This window comes from Neopsephotus bourkii, unplaced genomic scaffold (assembly GCF_033783945.1).
Source record: "Neopsephotus bourkii isolate Nb327-2 ecotype Australia unplaced genomic scaffold, CSIRO-AGI_Nbou_v1 NB_234, whole genome shotgun sequence".
Taxonomy (NCBI): domain Eukaryota; kingdom Metazoa; phylum Chordata; class Aves; order Psittaciformes; family Psittacidae; genus Neopsephotus; species Neopsephotus bourkii.
The window spans coordinates 15998535-16015815 of NW_026900744.1; the positions used below are offsets into that span (position 1 = coordinate 15998535).

Consider the following 17281-nt stretch of genomic DNA (forward strand, 5'->3'; position numbering starts at 1 on the left):
CTGGAGGGGCTTTGCTCCCGCTGGTGCCCCAGCCTCCTTCCCGGGAGATGGCGCCCCGGCGCAGGGCTCCCCTGGAAGGGAGAGATTGAAGCTGGTGGGCCGGAGCTTTTCCTCCTGTGTCTGTATTTGTAACGACTCAAGGTTTGTGACTGTCCCCTTTTGTCTGTGGTTCAGGTGCAGCTGTAGGATGGCGCTGTTGTGGGTGCTGCCCAGGGTGCTGCCGGAGCTGGCCCGAGGGCTTACCCGGCCGGGCTGCGGGCGGGCTCTGCGCAGGGCGGCCTCTGCCTCAGCGTCGGTGACTCCAGGTGAGACAGAAGCGCTTTATTTCCGTCCCTTCCTCTTTGGTTATCGCTTTGTCCCTAGGATCCAGGTCAGGGTAGTCTGCACGCACAGTTAAGGGCACACTTACGACAAATTGTCCTCCTTGGCTCACTTTTTAAGTGTAATTTTAAAATCATGTTTTTATTTAGCCTTTGTTTTCTCTTGATGAATTATGACTTAAAGTATACCAAGACCTTTTTTTTTTTTTTCTTTGAGCTTTTACTTTATTTTTTGACCCTCTTTCTTACGTAGCACACTATCTGTAAACAGGGGTAGTGGAAGGCCCTAATGAAATAGTTTGAAACCAAACCTTTGTGCCCTTTACTTTAATCTTTTAACTGTAAAGCCTGTGATGTAGCAAGGAAGATCAGTTCACATAGTTACATATATGTTTAGGTAATAGTTTCTTTCAATTTTTTCCTTGTGAGCTGAATTTCTTGAATATTTTGTAAATGGTGTGCTTGGTTTTGTAAGTTGTGATGCCAGGCACACAGGTCTGTGGAAGGGCTTCTGTAGTAATGGTTCAGGCCTTTTACCAGTAGCTGCAGGCAGGAAACTTCAGCTTGTACCCACATGGTTGGTGTATGTATGTTTCTGTCCTGGCTTGTCTGTTTTATTTTCTAGATTTGACTATGGAATTGTCATTATGCCTCAGGACTGATCTGCAGCTTTCCTTTTCCTTGCCCCTGAAATATTTAGGGTAACAGTTTGCAGAAAGACAGTGTTCAGATTTCTTTGTGAAAGTTTGATTGAGACATATAAATAATTCCTTTAAAAAACTTGATTAGGATAATTTCATATCATATGTCCTGATGCCTTATAGTAGTTTTGTTGGGGATATATGAAATAATTGTGTACATCTAAAGTGTATTTGGATTGGGGAGCAAAACTATCACTGCTTTGTCTAGCTTGTCTTCAAAAGCCACAAAAGGTTTTATTATTTTTATTCAAGACTTCAATAGTTTTGTCACTCGGACAAATACTTGTGGAGAGCTACGTTCTGCTCATGTGGGACAAGAGGTCACACTGTATGGATGGATTCAGTATCAAAGGTAAATGCAAACAAAGGTGAAAATGGAGATGCTTGTTTTCCAGATTCAGTATCTGCTGTAGGCCTGGATTCAAACACTTCTTTTTATGCTTCAGGCTGTAGAATCATGTAATGGTTTGGGTTGGAAATAACCTTAAAGATCATCTAGTTCAAACACCCCTGTCATGGACAAGGACACCTTCCACTAGACCATATTGCTCAAAGCCCAGTCCAGCTTGGCCTTGAACAGTGCCAGGAATGGAGCATCAACAGCTTCTCTGGGCAACATGTTCCAGTGTCTCGCTGCTCCCATAGTGAATAAATTCTTCTTAATGTCTCATCTAAATACCTCCTTTTTCATCTTAAAGTCATTCCCCCTTGTCGTGTCACTACATGGGCTTGTAAAAAGCCCTTCTCCAGTTTTCTGTATGCCCCCTTTAGGTACTGAAAGGCTGTTACAAAGTCTTCCCTGAGCCTTCTGTTTTCCAGCCTGAACAAGACCAACTTTCAGCCTGTCTTCATAGCCAGTGTACCATCCCTCTGATTGTTTTTTGGCCCTCCTCTGGGCCCTCTCCAGCAGGTCCATATCTTTCCTGCACTGGGGACTCCAGAGCTAGATGGAGTACTGCAGGTGAGGTCTTATGAGAGCAAAGTGTAGGGGCAGAATCCCCTCCCTCGACCTGCTGGTCACAGTCCTTTTGATACAGCCGAAAACATGGTTGGTTTCCTGGCTGTGAGCACACACTGCTGACTCATGTTGAGCTTGTCAACCAGCACCCCTGGGAAGGTCTCCCATTTCCTTCTGGAGAGGACCCATGTTTTCCCTTGTCTTCCTTTTATCCCCAGGTGTACCTGTAGAAGTTTTTCGTGTTGCCCGTCGTGTCCTTGGCCAGATTCAGTTGTGTCTTGGCTTTAGCTTTCCTAAGCTAATTCCCTCCTTTTTTTTTTTCTCCCTGGATTTGTTCTGGAGCAACTTCATCCACACAGGCCTCCTGGTGGTCTTGCCTGGCATCTTCTTTGTTGGGTTGTATCGCTTCTGCGCTTGAAGGAGGTGATCTCTGAATATTAACCAGCTTTCCTGGACCCCTTTTCCCTCCAGGGCTTTATCCTGTGGTACTCCTCCAAGCAGATCCCTCAAGAGGCTGAAGTCTGCTCCCCTGAAGTCCAGGGTAGTGAGCTTGCTATGTGCCCTCCTCGCCATCCTAAGGATTTCAAACTCCACCATTTCGTAGTCAGTGCAGCCAAGGCTGCCCTCAAGCTTCACGTTCCCCATCAGCCCCTCCCTCTTGGTGAGGATAAGGTCCAGCATTGTCACTCTCCTTGTTGGTTCATTCCATCGCATGAAGAAGGAAGGTATTGTCAAGGTGTTCCAGAAACCTCCTGGGTTTATTGTGCCCTGACTATAAAGGGCCTCATCCACTTTGTCTTCCTGATTGGGTGGCCTCTAGCAAACACTGTACTGTCCCATCCCTGGCCTCCCTTTAATCCTGACTGATAAGCTCTCAGTTGGCTTCTCATCCATCACCAGACAGAGCTCTGCGCACTCCAGCTGGGCATTGGCTGTCACTGGCAGTCACTGATGTGACTCTCCCTCTTCGACTCCCCAGCCTGCTTTTCCTGAAGGGCCTTTGTCCTTCCATTCCAACACTCCATCTCCATGATGCCAGTGAGATAGTAACCCTTCAGGTGTATGCACACTTCTAACTCCTCTTGCTTGTTCCCCATGCAATGTATGTTGGCATAGAGGTGTTTAAATTGGGCCCCTGATGATGCTGGCTTATTGGCTGGAGTGGCTGAAGTCCTGTCTTTTCATGTCCTGCAGTAGTTGCTTCTGAAGTGGGTAAACCAGTTGAGAACTGTGCCAGATCAGTATTTAAGATTTCAGAGCTTTATGCAAATCTTAATTGATCCTCATTGCAGCACTTTGAAGCAGTTAAATATTATTACCCTTGTTGTATAGGAGAAAAAACAAGTAATAGCATATTTATAGCAATTCTAACAGCTGTGAGCAAATAACATCTTTTATATAACATCCTTAAATTTTAAGCAAGTGATGTTTGTCTCTTCAACTACAGCATCTAATCATGCATATTTAAAGAATGCAAGTTTTGCTTAAAAAGGAAATATTAAAGTCATGAAGCTTTTAAGAAGAGCAGCTGGTGAAATGTTAGTTCCAATAGTTTGCTATAGGTTGCATGATATAATCACTCCCACTGAAGTTGAACGTTTTGTAAATATTGGGTGAAAGGCATGTCTGCATACAACATGGAGTTTCAGGAAGCAGTTAGGATTATTGCACTGCAGTTGTTGCACTCTTGCTTTTAAAGAGGGGCAAAGCATGTTCTATTTGACAGCTTCTTGATGGATTAAGTACAGTGGTGGTTGTCTCTACTGCAGCTGAAGAGGTCAAGATGTATGATTCTGGATCTAGGACTGTGGATTGTTCTTGTGAAACTTCTAATGGGACCAATGTTCTTATTTGGTAGTTGGAGATTTTTTTTTGTTTTCTATCCATGTGAACTTTAGTTTTATTGCTCATCTAAATGTGATGTTTCCTAGCTGGAAACCACACATATTCAGAATTCCTGCTCTACATGGGTTAACTTTCAAGGTAAAATCCTGCCTCTCCTGGTTATTTGCACATGTTTGTGGCTGGGCAAAATCTGAAGTAAATTATTCAGTTTAGATTCAGGTGTGGAAAAAGTATCTGTATGTACACTGGTTGGAAGTGCTTTGAGACTAGTCAAGAGCTACAGAAAGTAGCTAGTTGCTATGTACTTTGGCTTAAAAAGCAGAAGACTGCTGCATTCTTGGAAAAACCTGTTTTTCCTTTTGTGTTTTCCATGGATCAGACAAAGCCTGTTTCTGGTTTTGAGGGATTTCCAGGGACTGATCCAGGTCATCATTCCACAAGATGAGGTAAGTGCTACCAAAATATGAGTGTCTGTCTTATTTTTACTTTTCCTTTGATAGCATGGATCCAGCAGACACAGAGTACAGAAGGAAGTACTTTGTCAGACTGAGTGTTCTGGGTCACAGGTAGGTTTAAGTGTTATAAGAGCCCTGATCTGAGATAGTAATGAAAACATCAGTGCTCTCCTCTGGCTTATGAGGAGTGATCCTGGAATCAAATGAGCTGTTTAGAAAAGAGGCTTCTGAACATGGTGTATTTGTCCTGTTTGAATTTCTGTGAGACACTGTCATCTTCTTGCAGGCACATTCCCATGTGAAAAATCTTTTGTCTAATGCCCCAGTGGAATCTGTTGTTCGAGTGACTGGAATTGTGTCACTTCGACCCCCAGGGCAGGAGAATCCGGTGAGTATGCTGGGAACACTGAGGGGTTTTATTCCTTTGGGAAAAGAGCACTGGACAACAGAATTATGGTGGGTTTTGTGTCATAGCTTTGCCATAGTTTCTGGGTGTGTGACAGCCTATCCCTAGATAATGTGAGGTGAGAACTGCTATGACATGTAACTTAGGAGAATCTCAAAGCACACTGCAGATACCGACAAATTAAATTCTGTTCCAGTCCTTTGGAAGAATAATGGCTAGATTCTTCAGGCTTTCAAAGTGTGGTTGAGAATTTCTTTTTCTTGAAAATAAGTGTTGTCATCACAAATTCCGCAGCATGCAGTGACCTATTTTTCACTCAGAATAGATTTTGCTTTTCTCATTGTGCAGGAAACAGAGGTTAAATACTTTTTAAAATGTTATGCATTCCTCAGCTCTCACTGTAATCAGCTGTAGATTGATCTGTCAGGATTGTATGTATCCTTTCACTGGTAGGCTTAAAAAGAGAACCTCGATTTATGACCATAACTTCTTTTTTTGCTCTGACCACTTACAGTTGTGCATAAAGAATGCAGGCTTCAAAAGTGCTTTTATTTCTTTTAATCGTTTATCATTTTATTGGAAGGTTGTATCTACTTTCCCCTGGTAAACAGAGTTCTGTAGGATCAGGTGAACTTTGATGTAACGTAGTGCTAAGTGGGGGAAGCTGTCCTCCCATGTGATCTGAGAAAAAGAAGACTAGTTCTGAGAACTGGTATTCAGAACCAGAAGTTACAAGTTATCTTTTTGGACTTGTATTAAGGTGTGATGGTGATGCTGCTAATCTATTCTAAAATATATACTGTGTGGTTTCACTGAAGCAGAATGTCCTTCAAGAAGAAGGTGAAGTAAATATATTTCTTGTAGAGAGCAGCGTGCTACTGGGAAAGAGCATGCTATCTTTGGTGAGGCGACTTGTGTTTTTCTCAACAGTTGGGAAATCTAGGAGGAATCTCTCCTTGAGAGAAGTTCTCTGAGTTAACACTGTGTTAGAAGGCAGGTAGGATAATCACATCACATGGGTATTTTGGTATCCCTGCCATCTCCCCCGTACCCCATCTGTGAAACACCTTTGTCCAATTGTTTTCCTTAAGTTTTGAATCCGATTTTTTTTTTGCTTGTCTTTTTGCTCCAGAAAATGCCAACAGGGGATATTGAAGTGAAGGCGGAGACTGCAGAGATCCTAAACTCCTGCAAGAAGCTACCTTTTGAAATCAAGGATTTCATCAAGGTGTCCATATTTATTTATTTGTTGTTTTTGTTTGTTTGTTTGCTTGCTTTTCTCCAAAGTAGTGGCTTTTCAGTAAATTGGGAATTTGCCCAGCATGATGACAAAACTACTGAGCTGCATCTGATTCTCCCAGCTCTGCCTTGGGTGAAGGATAGTATTTAAAATAGAAGTTCTTCTTGTTAGCTGTGAGGATGTGTTTCTAATTAAAGTTAAGCAGAAAACAAGGCTTGAATGATTCCAGTGCATAGGTTGTTCAGGTATCACTGTAAGAATGGATGATAAAGGGAGGGTAAAAGAAATCAAACTATGCTAGCTTTTTTGAGTGTGAAACAGATCCTGCCAGTGCACTGCTGTGTTTTAAGGCAAGGGTGCTTAGTCTTGCGGGGACAAGTAGGTAGTCTGACAGACTTTCTTCGTAAGTACAAGAGGTTAGTTTAGTACAGGCTCCATGGTGAAGGAGTGGCATCTCTGTTAACTTTGCCATTGAAACCATAGCTGATGCACAGGTATTGGAATTGGGAGAACAGGGTCTTGTTCCTGTCCAGCTGCGGGTCCTGGACAATTCCCATCATCTGCACTACTTTAGATTTCCTGTCTGTAATAAGGATGTTTCACCATTTAGTTGTTCCTTTAGATCTGTGCATGATACCACTTCTCTGCTTAAAAATTGTAAGGAGGTGCTACATGCTGTTGCAGTGGACTAAGAATAAGGAGGGCTGAAATTCTCAAGAGTATTCAACTTTACTGAAGCAGCTTTTGTCGCAGTAAATGTCTTTCTTCTTTATTTGTTTTACTTTTTTAATTATTTCTTTCAGATTATATCTTTTTTACGAATTGTCATGCATGGAAACACTCTTAGTTTCATATTTGTAGGTTGGTGGGCTCTGGTAATGGAGCAGCATTGTTTTCTTCCTTACTCCTTTTGTTCTGTAGCTTCAGGAGCAGATTCATTTGAGGTGTAATTAGAATTTTGTCTCTTAATCCTAATTAACTCATCCTCAGAAATCAGAGGCCTTACGGATGCAGTATCGCTACTTGGACTTGCGTAGCTTCCAGTTACAGTATAACCTGAGGCTGAGATCACGCATCGTGATGAAGATGCGGGAATATCTATGTAACCTCCATGGTAAGGAAAGCGCTTGAAGAACAACGTGTAGCAAACAACATTTTGGCTCTCCCTGCTTCTTATTGCTGAGAGAGATTGCCAATCAGCTTGCTATTCCGGCTGGTCCTACTTAATAAGGAGGAAGGATATGTCTACTTGTAGTGTAGTCTTTAGAGATGTTGTCAGACCTGGAGAACAAGTATGTTGAAATCTTATGGTGTGTTACAGACCAGTTATTTCAAATGAGCTATATCCAGTGAGAAAAGGCCTTTTGCAGATAGTTTTCCCCTTTTGGTCAGCCAACCTGAGGCATATCAAAGGGATGAGTTTCTTGTAGGACTTCTGTTTGTCTTAAAATCAGGAAGTGCTTTGTGGAAATTCAAAGCCCAGTTTGAAATAGAGAACTAGTAATTTTTCAGTCTGTATGGAGTCCTGTCATTAACAGTTCTGGCAGGCCAGCAGGGTAACTCAGCCTTTAAATCTTTTATTACACAAGTTATTCTTGGAAGTAGTGAAATCTGTACATTTTGGAGAGGCTATATGTGGTGTGGTAGATTACCTGTTTTGCTGACTGACCCTACTCTATCCTAGTCTGTGTCATGCTAGTTCTCCCTGATTTCTGCATATTCTGTGTCTGAACCATGTGCTTATTCCTCAGGGTTTGTGGATGTAGAAACTCCAACCCTCTTTAAAAGAACTCCAGGGGTATGTATTCTGTTAGTAGAGCCTTTTATCCTCCTGCAATTCCATAGGCAGTTCAGTTGAATTATTGTCAATTTCCCCTTAGTCTTCATTGCTGTTTCCTCACAAAGTAACAGCTTGTGCAAATTTCTGATATGATACATGAATCCTTTTAGAAGTAGAGGGTGTGAAAAGGAAGAGGTGATATCATGGGTCTTGCTTTATTCATTTGAAGGTTCAAAATTATCTGTCTTGTAGAGTGCATGTTGAATGCAAGTCATGTCTTGGGACAGGCAGATTATTATTTGGCAAAACCAAAAAACTTCCTCTAAGCACTGTTTCCCCATCATTTTTCTTTTAATGAGTAGGTTCCTGCAGTGGCATTACTCAATTTTAATTTCTGAGTCTATATTCTGTTCTTTCATTTAAAAAATAATCCCAGAGAACTGTAGTCCAGGAATTGTTGATGCAGCTAATACTTGGAATTCTTGCATTTAAGCCCCTGCCTTGGATGGTGTATTGTTAAGCATTAATCTCTCAGAGCAGAAGATGGAGAAATCCTCCTTTGGGATATTTTGGACTAAGGTGGTTAACAGATTTGAGTCTAATGTACAGACAGCCATTTCCTCATAAGTGAGATTTTATTATTGGGGAAAATAGGTCCTTTCCTCTTGCGTTTTTGGTCTGTGCTCTCTGTCAGGAATTTAGGCCAGTTGTTTGCCAAACTGTGTAAGCTTTTCTTTCTGATGCTAGGGAGCAAAAGAATTCCTTGTACCCTCAAGGGAAGCGGGGAAGTTCTACTCTCTACCACAGAGTCCTCAGCAGTTCAAGCAGCTCCTCATGGTTGGAGGCCTGGACAGGTAATTGTTTCTTGGATTCCTGTTGTCCACTTGTCCCATCCAGGGTGTACTTGCTGTGGTCTGAGGTTTTAAATATGTACAGCCAAGGGTTTTGTGTTTTGAAGAGGAATCCTTAATTACATCAGATCTTCCATGCAGACCATGCCCTTTGCCTCCCCACCCAGCAATAGGATCTCCCAGTAAGAGGAAATGTATCCTGTTTGAAGGTTGAAACCTTCTGGGTTGTTTTAAATGGAAACCTGATCTGAAGCACAATCTGCCTGAAGAGCAGAAAAACTAGTGTGTGATAAAAGCCTCTCCACGAGTAACCTGTAGAACTAATTGAAATGAGCGGGCAGCTGAGCATGACTGAGACAAGGAACGTATACTTTCAGGGTGCACAAGTACAAAGCTTTTAATTTGGCTTGTTCTCCAAATAGAATTGAAGGAGAGGGGAGACAATTGTTCACACAGTGAACTGCAGGCCAGGTCTGAACATGGGTGAATTTTGCATGGTTGGTAGTGGAGTCCAGGTTTGGAGCGGAACCTGGGAAAAGGGATTGTGTATGTCCCTGTTGGGAGGCAGCCTCCACATGCCTCTGGAAGATATGCCTGGAAATGGATACAGCTGCTAGCACAGTTGCTTCCACACAGAATTTCATGCCTTTGAAGGAATGGGAACAGTGAGGGCTATGATCCTCTGCTGCAAAGGAAACAGAGGAACAGAGCTCTCTTTCTGCCCCCACTCCCTTCTTCTTTACATTATGATCAATTCTATAGCCACAATTAATTTCAGGGTACTTAAATTGTTATCTGAGTAAAAGTACTATTGCAGGTACTTTCAGGTTGCTCGCTGCTACCGAGATGAAGGTTCACGGCCTGACAGGCAGCCTGAATTCACTCAGGTAACCAACTCACACTGCCTTTCACCTTCCTTCTCGATCCCAATAGCAAATAGCTTGTAGCTATTTTCCCTTCTGAAGGCTTAATTTCTCTTCACTCTTGTGCTTCTTGGGTGATGGTGCTGGTGGTGTGTACAATGTTGCTTGCTGCATGCTTCACAGGCATATCCCATACTAGCTTCAAAGGGCCGTGTACAGAATGGTACTGTTCTTGGCTCACTGGTCCCATGTACTTAGATGATCAGATGTGGGAATTGTACTGCAGCAGTGATTGTGCTTGATGATGCAATCTCTTCTGTCCTGCTGGGTCAGACATCTCCTTCCTCAGCCTTGAGATCCCAGGCAGAGTTAGCCTGGTTCATTCAAGGATTCTCCATCTGTCCTTGTCATCATTACCTCATTCAGTTGTCCGAGGAGAATGTTGCCTGAGTCATCATGCTGTAGGGAGACCATAGCATGTCCCCAGCCTAATGCAGTCATGCTATAATTTCATGTAGCATATTGGTTCTTGTTGTGCTAGCTTCATAGTTAAGAGCTTCTGCAAGTAGCAGTGGAAAGGCAAAATCTATCTAATGTGGAATCCACCCTCTTGTTTTGTGTTTTAAGATAGATATAGAAATGTCATTTGTAGATAAAGCTGGGATCCAAAAACTGGTGGAAGGCCTCCTGCAATATTCCTGGCCTGAGGAAAGAGGCTCCATTTCCACTCCTTTTCCTTCCATGACTTATGAGGAGGCACTGGCTGACTATGGGACTGATAAACCAGACACTCGTTTTGGGATGAAGGTGAGGGTTTGCCCACTGGAAACTTGCGTCTTTTCCTGTTAGTTTTGTGTTTGGGTCATATATACATGATTGGTTTGGGTTCTTAATGCTGTACTTTTCCCAAGGTGTTTGTCTCATTGTTGCTGCTTTGTACAGGTAATCGCTTGGAGAAGAGAGGGTTTGATTAGTTGGCTGTGGAAAATGTATGTTTTAAGAAAATTTTGTGTTGAAGAAAATGTAGTGTTAGGAACTGAAGCACATAAGGAGTTCACAGGTAACCATAAATACTTTTACCTGCTCTACTCCAAGGCATACTCCTGGTGAGCATGCTTCATGAGACAGGCTTCTCCAGCCTTTTAATGACCTGAAAGTATTTTCAAGATAACCAGCTGTGGTTGTGTGTATACACTTTCTATATGAAATAAGAGTATGAAAGTATAAAATTAGAATATTGACAAATGTGTTGAGAGAACAGTGCTGAAAAGCACGAGAGCATCTTATGTTTCCCCAGGGATTAATTTGGGGGGTTTCCTTCTCAGTCTGCAGCTCCCTTCTCTGTGGTAAGATGTCACCATCTCAGCCTTGGTTTTTCTGCCTGCCTTGCATTTCTGTTTCTGCAGTGTTCAGCCTCCTATTGGTTATTCTAGCTTGGCCCCGTTAATTTCTTTCTGTGAACCATTTGATTTCTCTGAGAAAAGAAATAATATCCCAGGGAATGGTGTTGGAGGCTTTGACATAGGTGCTGGATTTTTGTTTCATGTTTCTGAAGCAAACTGCTTTTTCCTGTGCTCCCTCCTTTCTTAGATAGTGGATATCGGTGATTTTCTACAAAGGTCGGACATTCAGTTTGTACAGAATGCACTCAGTTACCCACATGGCACTGTCAAAGCCATTTGTATCCCTCAGGGAGTGGTAAGCGATGCATTTACATACTGCTTATGTTTTATATGAAATAAATGTCAATTTGAATTCCTTTACTGATATGGAAATGTTCCTTGCTATTACTGGGATGTTGGTGTCCTTTGGGATTGGTTGTAATTGATGTCAGGTTGGGCTGAGAGATGTTGGAATGGAGGTGATCAGCTGACAGGAAGAATATACCATCTTTAGGAAGGGGAGGAAAATAATAGAGCTGCAAGATCCCTTGAGGATAGGGAAGCTTCCCAGGGCTTCAGCTTGCCTTTGTCAAGGGTTGCTTCTGATGTGCATCTCAATAATAAATCTTGCCCTGTGGCAAGAGACTGAAATAGAGCCAGATATGGCACAGCTCTTTTCTGGACTAGTGAGAGAAAGTTCAGATAGTTACATGCCCTTATGTTTGCTTTTGCTGCATTTGTGGGCACAACTCATCTTGTGTAATGAGAATGTCACAGACCAAATCCAAGGCTCACAATAGATGTAAATGATTATTTGACACAGCCATGTATTTTGGAAGGGAAGCAGATTTAATTCTAGTTGTGTTTATATTTTAAGCTTGGACAGTATGGAAAAAAATAATCCACTAAACCCTGACTATTATTTGGGGAATAGGACTTTCTAGCCATGATTTCTTTTGGGATTATTTTGGTACGAAGTGCAAGTTACTGGCTTCCCACGAGAGGGCACTAGGGTGTGTGTTTGAGCTGAACAAAACTGGACTCTTGAGCCTCTCTAAACATTAAAGTAAATGAAAAATTCAGGATCCTGACACAGGTCCTCACTATATTTCTTCACGTGTGAGAATGAGCCAGGTTCTCTGTTGTTACTCCAAATTGAGCTATGCCTTTCTCCTTCAACAATGTAGTGCTATAACCTTGGTTGTTTGGTGGAGGCAAATAGTTGTCATGATCTGACTCTGGTGAGCAGCTGATTTGTGAGCCAGGAGAGAAAACTGCAGCTAGATGTAAAACCTAGAGAGGCCTCTTCCTGAAAGGAGCCCTTGGAAAAGATTCCCAGCTGCTGCCTAGTGCTGTGGGACCTGTCCTGTTCCACAGCCCTCATAAGAACTTCTATTAAAAACAAAAGAGCTCAGGAAGTTTGGAAACAGCTCAGCCGGTAGATTTGAGTCCTGGTCAGGTTTTCCATAGGCTTTTCAGATGTTTAATGTGTCTTGTCTTGCTCTTTTCCCAGAGATACCTTAAAAATAAAAATTTGGAGTCACTAAAGGAGTCTGCAAAATCCCGGTTTAACCAGGTGAGACCAAAACGCTGTTGAGGCATTGGAAATGGTAAATAACGAGTATGCATAAGGGGAATTGGAAGCAGAGGAAGGTAGAAGAGCAGTTTTTAATAGCAGTCAGTGCCTGATCGTGTGATGCTTCAAGACCAGAGGGGGCAGCACTGAACTGAGCATGCTCATTTTTCTTTAGGAAATAATGGAAATTATCTGCAGGCCTGATGGAAGCTTGAAGTCTCTGCTTACAAGGTTTCTCGGTGAGAAGCAGCAGTCACAACTTGTCCAAGCACTGAACATGCAGGCGGATGATGTAGTACTGCTGGCTGCTGGTGAAAAAAAGCAAGTGGTAGGAAGCATTTCTTGGGTGGCTATGTGAGTTGACTGATGCTGATGATAAATTTGTTATCTAATTCTAGTATAAATCTATTATGTTATCTAAATCTAGTCTAATTTTTCTTGGTGTTAAAATAGACAATAATCTAATTCTAGGTTTCTTTGGAGCTGAGCTATAGCAACAGCAAATAATGCATGTAATGTACCTATTGCTTTTATTTTCCTTAGTCACATTCTGGGTAGAACTTGTACCTGTAATGAAAGCTGGATTATAAAACAGGAATAAACTAGTGCCTTCTTTTCTCTCACCTTAACTTAATTTTTAAAGCATCAAATAGAGATTGGAAAAGAAGGTCAAGTAAGTAATTTCATCTCCCATAGGCAGGTGACAAAGTGAAGCACAGCTGTTTATTAGCAGCAGTGATAGGAGATTCTCTCCATACTCTTCTCTGTATTCTTGCCAGCAGATACCGCTTTCCAGGAATTGGTTTATGACAAGGTGTTATGGTTTACGTGATTGTCAAAATTTTGTCATATTCTTCCTATGTCTTCATTTGTCTGTCTGTAAAGTGCAGATCTTATGAGTGCTTCCTCAGTTAATCCACATTTGTTGTGTGGAGCTTGTGGTTAGTCTAGATAAGTTCTATGAAGGTGGAACAGTTGGAAGAAAATGGACTTTCTAGCTCCTTACTTGGTCTTTGTCAAACCCTGGAGTTGATGCTGCCTCAGCAGGAAGGTGGTATATTTCAGGATACAAGGCAAAAGTGTTTAAGGCAATAGTGCATTAAAGCTGGTACTGTCTGTGGTATAGAATCTCTCTATGAGACATTCTTTCCCTGGTCAGTGGTTGAGCCACAATAGATTGCCTCATGTCATTTGCTCCATTCTGTTTTGCAGTGCTCTGCATTAGGAAGCCTCCGGTTGGAGAGTGCTGACCTCCTTGAGGCAGCTGGGCTGGTACTCCGTGATCCTGCAGCTTTTAACTTTCTGTGGGTGGTGGATTTTCCCCTTTTCCTCTCAAAAGAAGACAATCCCACTGAACTGGAATCTGCTCATCACCCTTTCACTGCCCCTCATCCTTCAGATACCAGCCTCCTCTATTCTGATCCCACAAAGGTAACTAAATTATAGCTGTGTGTTATGGAAAGCTAGGCAAGAAAAAGATATGTTTCATGGAACTGACTGCATATTGTATGTGTCTGTCTGGAAGAGGTGACTGAGATTATTCCAAGTGGCAAATATCCATGTGTGCCCCTGATAAAAGGGACTTATGGGAAACAGTTGCTTAAGGCGGAGTCTTGTATTCTGACCCATCTCATTTTGCTTCATGTTTTGATAAACTTTGCAAAAGGATTTGTACTGTTCCCGTACCTGTCAGCAGCAGTCCATGCCTTGGATAGGGCTGGTAGCTGAACTGCAAGATACTTTTGAGGGCAGTGTTGTAGTATGGCACGGCTTTGTTCCCAGTGTCTTTGCCGTCTGGATGCAGGTGGCTGTTACATCCAGCTGTGCCCCAGCCTTGCTAAGGTGCTTGTTATTGTCTTTCTGCAGGTCCGTAGCCAGCACTACGACCTTGTGCTAAATGGCAATGAAATTGGAGGTGGCTCCATCAGAATTCATAGTGCAGAACAACAGCGTTTTGTGCTGGAGAAAGTGTTGAAGGTAACACCTACCTAGAGATGTCTCTAACATTCTCCTGAAGTTTTAAAGGGGTAATTAAATATCCATTTTAAATTCTGAAAGAAACACGTGTTTCTCAGATAAAGAAATGTAACTCCTAGCCCTGAGTGATGGATGACTTCATCATACCTTTCTCTTACATTGCTGATAGGAAGATCATTGCTTGTCCAGTGACACTTACATAATTTTACAGGAGGATTCTGAGGTGCTTTCCCATCTACTTGAGGCTTTGGAGCTTGGAGCTCCACCTCATGGAGGAATTGCTTTAGGTAAGTGCTCTGTAGCTTACTAGATGCAGGTGTCTTGTGACTTTTTGGCATATTAGATTTCAGGAACAAGCTTCATGCTGGTTAGCAAAAGCCATCTCTGTCTCCTTCTGACAGAGAGAGCTGTCCTGGTGTTGCTGTTTGGTACATCAGTATGGTAACACTGTGTAGGCTTACACAGTGCTTCCATCCCTGTAGCTGTTCTGTAGAAGGAAATGGGTCTTGTCACCATGTGCAGAATGTTTTGGTGTTCCTTCCCAGCATCAGTTCTTATGCAATGACCAAATCATATGTTGGTGTGTCTAAGAGTGATCCTTATCTGCTGTTCTACAGTGTATTCATTAAGATTAGGTCACCTTTATTCTCATTCCTGTGCAGCCAGAGCAGCATTCCTCTACTGCATGCCTAGAGGCCTGGGACACCATGGTACTTTGTTTTCCATGAGCTGGTTCATTGCCTCAGTCTTGCCATCTCCATCAATCTTGCTTCCATTCTTCCTTACCTGTTTTGTGTACTAACTTGGTGTCAGATTTTTTTTGTGGTTTTATAAAAGGAAAAAAAACAAACAAAATACCTGCACACCAACCAAAACAAAAGAAACCGTCAAAACTAGCAACGCCCTCCCCAAAAACCTACAAATAACAAAGGCAGCATTTTAACCTGTAGTCTTCCAGTGTGATTTCTTTCCGTCTAATTACCCAGAGGCTCTTGTTCTTTTTTAATTCCTCCTAGTTGTTGTAATCCTTCAGAACTGGATGATCAAAATCTTTGAGCAGTTAAACAGAACCCTAAAGCCCTCAGTCTTCTTGCCATTTAGCTTCCCTCATTTTGTTATGCTGCCTTTTTGTAGGCCTGTTTTTTTCTGTAGGCCTATTTTTTTTCCGTAGGCCTTTTTTTTTTTTTGTAGGACTTGATGTGTTGCAGAACTTTGTGTAATATTGAAAAGCTTTATTTTGCTAGGCATTTCTGGTCTTCAGGCAAATCTGTTTCTCTGCTACTGGTTAATATGGATTTATTTTTAGATATCTTTTTTTCCCCCTTACTTGCTTCACTTCAGGCTCAGTAGTAGTATTATCTACTACATCTTTCTGATCTTTCTGAATTGGAGGAAGTAACACAGGGCCATAACTCAAGCGGTTCACCAGTTTTTTTTGTGCTTCTAGGACTTGACAGACTGATCTCTCTCATTGTTGATGCTCCAAGTATCCGAGACGTTATTGCTTTCCCTAAATCCTTCAGGGGACGAGACCTGATGGGCAATGCTCCAGACTATGTCACTCCAGAAGAACTAAAGCCGTATCACATCCAGGTTTCCTGGCCTCTAGAGGAAAAAGAGGCAAAGAAAAACTGACTTAAAGACAGTGATGTAAGCTGATCCATATAACTAGAGGTGCTTCTGAATTAAGTTCAGACGACATGAATGGGAGGGTGAGGGACAGTACAACTCACTGTACTATGACAGTTTCAGGATTGAATGGGAGATAGATATGAGGGCTCCCTGATAGGAATTCACCTTTAGTTGGTAATGGAAAGGAGAGCTAGAAAAGCAGAAGAGAAGAATATAATTCTAACATAGGATATTGAGACTGTTGCCTTTGTGGTGTCATTGATGAGATTTGTATATTTTATCTCCACCCCCCCCCCCCCGCCCCCAATTTTTACATGTTCCTTGCAAAGCATTTCTACTCCCATCTGGAGGAGATAATGTTAGCTTCCATGGAAGGATGGTTTATATTCCTGATTATCACTGAATCTGTTATTTGAGGACTGTCACAATAAAGCAGTGCTGTGCTGGGCCAAAAGCTCTGGACACTTCACAGCAAAACTTTATTATAGCCGGAAGCTTGTCTGATGTTGGGGAATACAAGATCCTCCAGAACTTGCCACATGGAGTTCATGTGCTGCTGTGTTCCCCCTTTAAAAAGGGGAAGTGTTCATAACATTGGCAATAATTGTCCTTGTAATACTTGTCTAAGAAGTGATGATCTGTGTTTGGGGCCTGTGGTCCTTGTGCTTTTCAGCACATTAATTCTGAAGTTTGTATATTTGTAAATAAAGTTCATCTGGCAAAAGTGGTTTTGACTGAGCTTGCCTTTGGGCTTCCTTTACAAGAGCAAGGTGTCAGTTTTTCTTTGTGACCCTTGATCACTCCAGGAGATGACAAGAAATCTGTGACAGCAGAGCAGGGTTGCAGCAGCAAGTTCTGCACAAGTAACGTCATTGCTGTCCCATGCCAGAACAGCCACAGTGCAGAATATGCGCTCTAGGAGCATCCTACCACACCAACTCTGCTCTGTAGTGTATAGTGAGCCCTCTGCAGAGGCACTCCAGTCGATGTTCTTAACTCTGTGTTTAGGTTGGAGAAAGCAGAGAATTGGTGGGAGGAAATGAGGGAGGTGAAGAAGCTGAGGAAAAAAGAAGAGGTTACCTGAATAAGCTAGGAAGATGATGCAAAGGAAGAAATGCAGAGCTACTGTGTCCCAGCTGGGAAGGACAGAAGAAAGACTGCAGTTCTTGGCTGAGCTGATGCTGAATGCCAGTGTTAGGGTCTCCTGACAGATCCTAATGGATTCTGGGCTGCTGTAAGCATTATCAGCTAATTCAGTCCCCCATTGTGGGGTAACATTGCATGGTGGTGTACAC

At 42.3% G+C, this 17281-nt stretch overlaps 1 protein-coding gene across 1 annotated transcript; it reads left to right on the forward strand.

Moving 5' to 3' along the window:
* Window positions 1-41: 41 nt before the first annotated feature.
* DARS2 (aspartyl-tRNA synthetase 2, mitochondrial) lies at window positions 42-16292 on the forward strand. Its single transcript, XM_061345556.1, has 17 exons — window positions 42-305; window positions 1274-1373; window positions 4204-4270; window positions 4566-4667; window positions 5818-5913; window positions 6916-7039; window positions 7677-7723; window positions 8453-8559; window positions 9374-9443; window positions 10047-10226; window positions 11010-11117; window positions 12315-12377; window positions 12553-12705; window positions 13590-13808; window positions 14244-14354; window positions 14566-14641; window positions 15802-16292. The coding sequence occupies exons 1-17, from the start codon at window positions 188-190 to the stop codon at window positions 15987-15989; spliced, it is 1929 nt and encodes a 642-aa protein (XP_061201540.1). The 5' UTR covers window positions 42-187; the 3' UTR covers window positions 15990-16292.
* Window positions 16293-17281: the final 989 nt, after the last annotated feature.

Bases quoted from the DNA above. Each gene is read 5' to 3' on its own strand.
- DARS2 (XM_061345556.1), top strand. From the start codon at position 188: ATGGCGCTGTTGTGGGTGCTGCCCAGGGTGCTGCCGGAGCTGGCCCGA. The intron at 4,271-4,565 runs GTAAGTGCTACC...ATCTTCTTGCAG, and splicing joins TCATCATTCCACAAGATGAG to GCACATTCCCATGTGAAAAA. The intron at 14,355-14,565 runs GTAACACCTACC...ATAATTTTACAG, and splicing joins TGCTGGAGAAAGTGTTGAAG to GAGGATTCTGAGGTGCTTTC.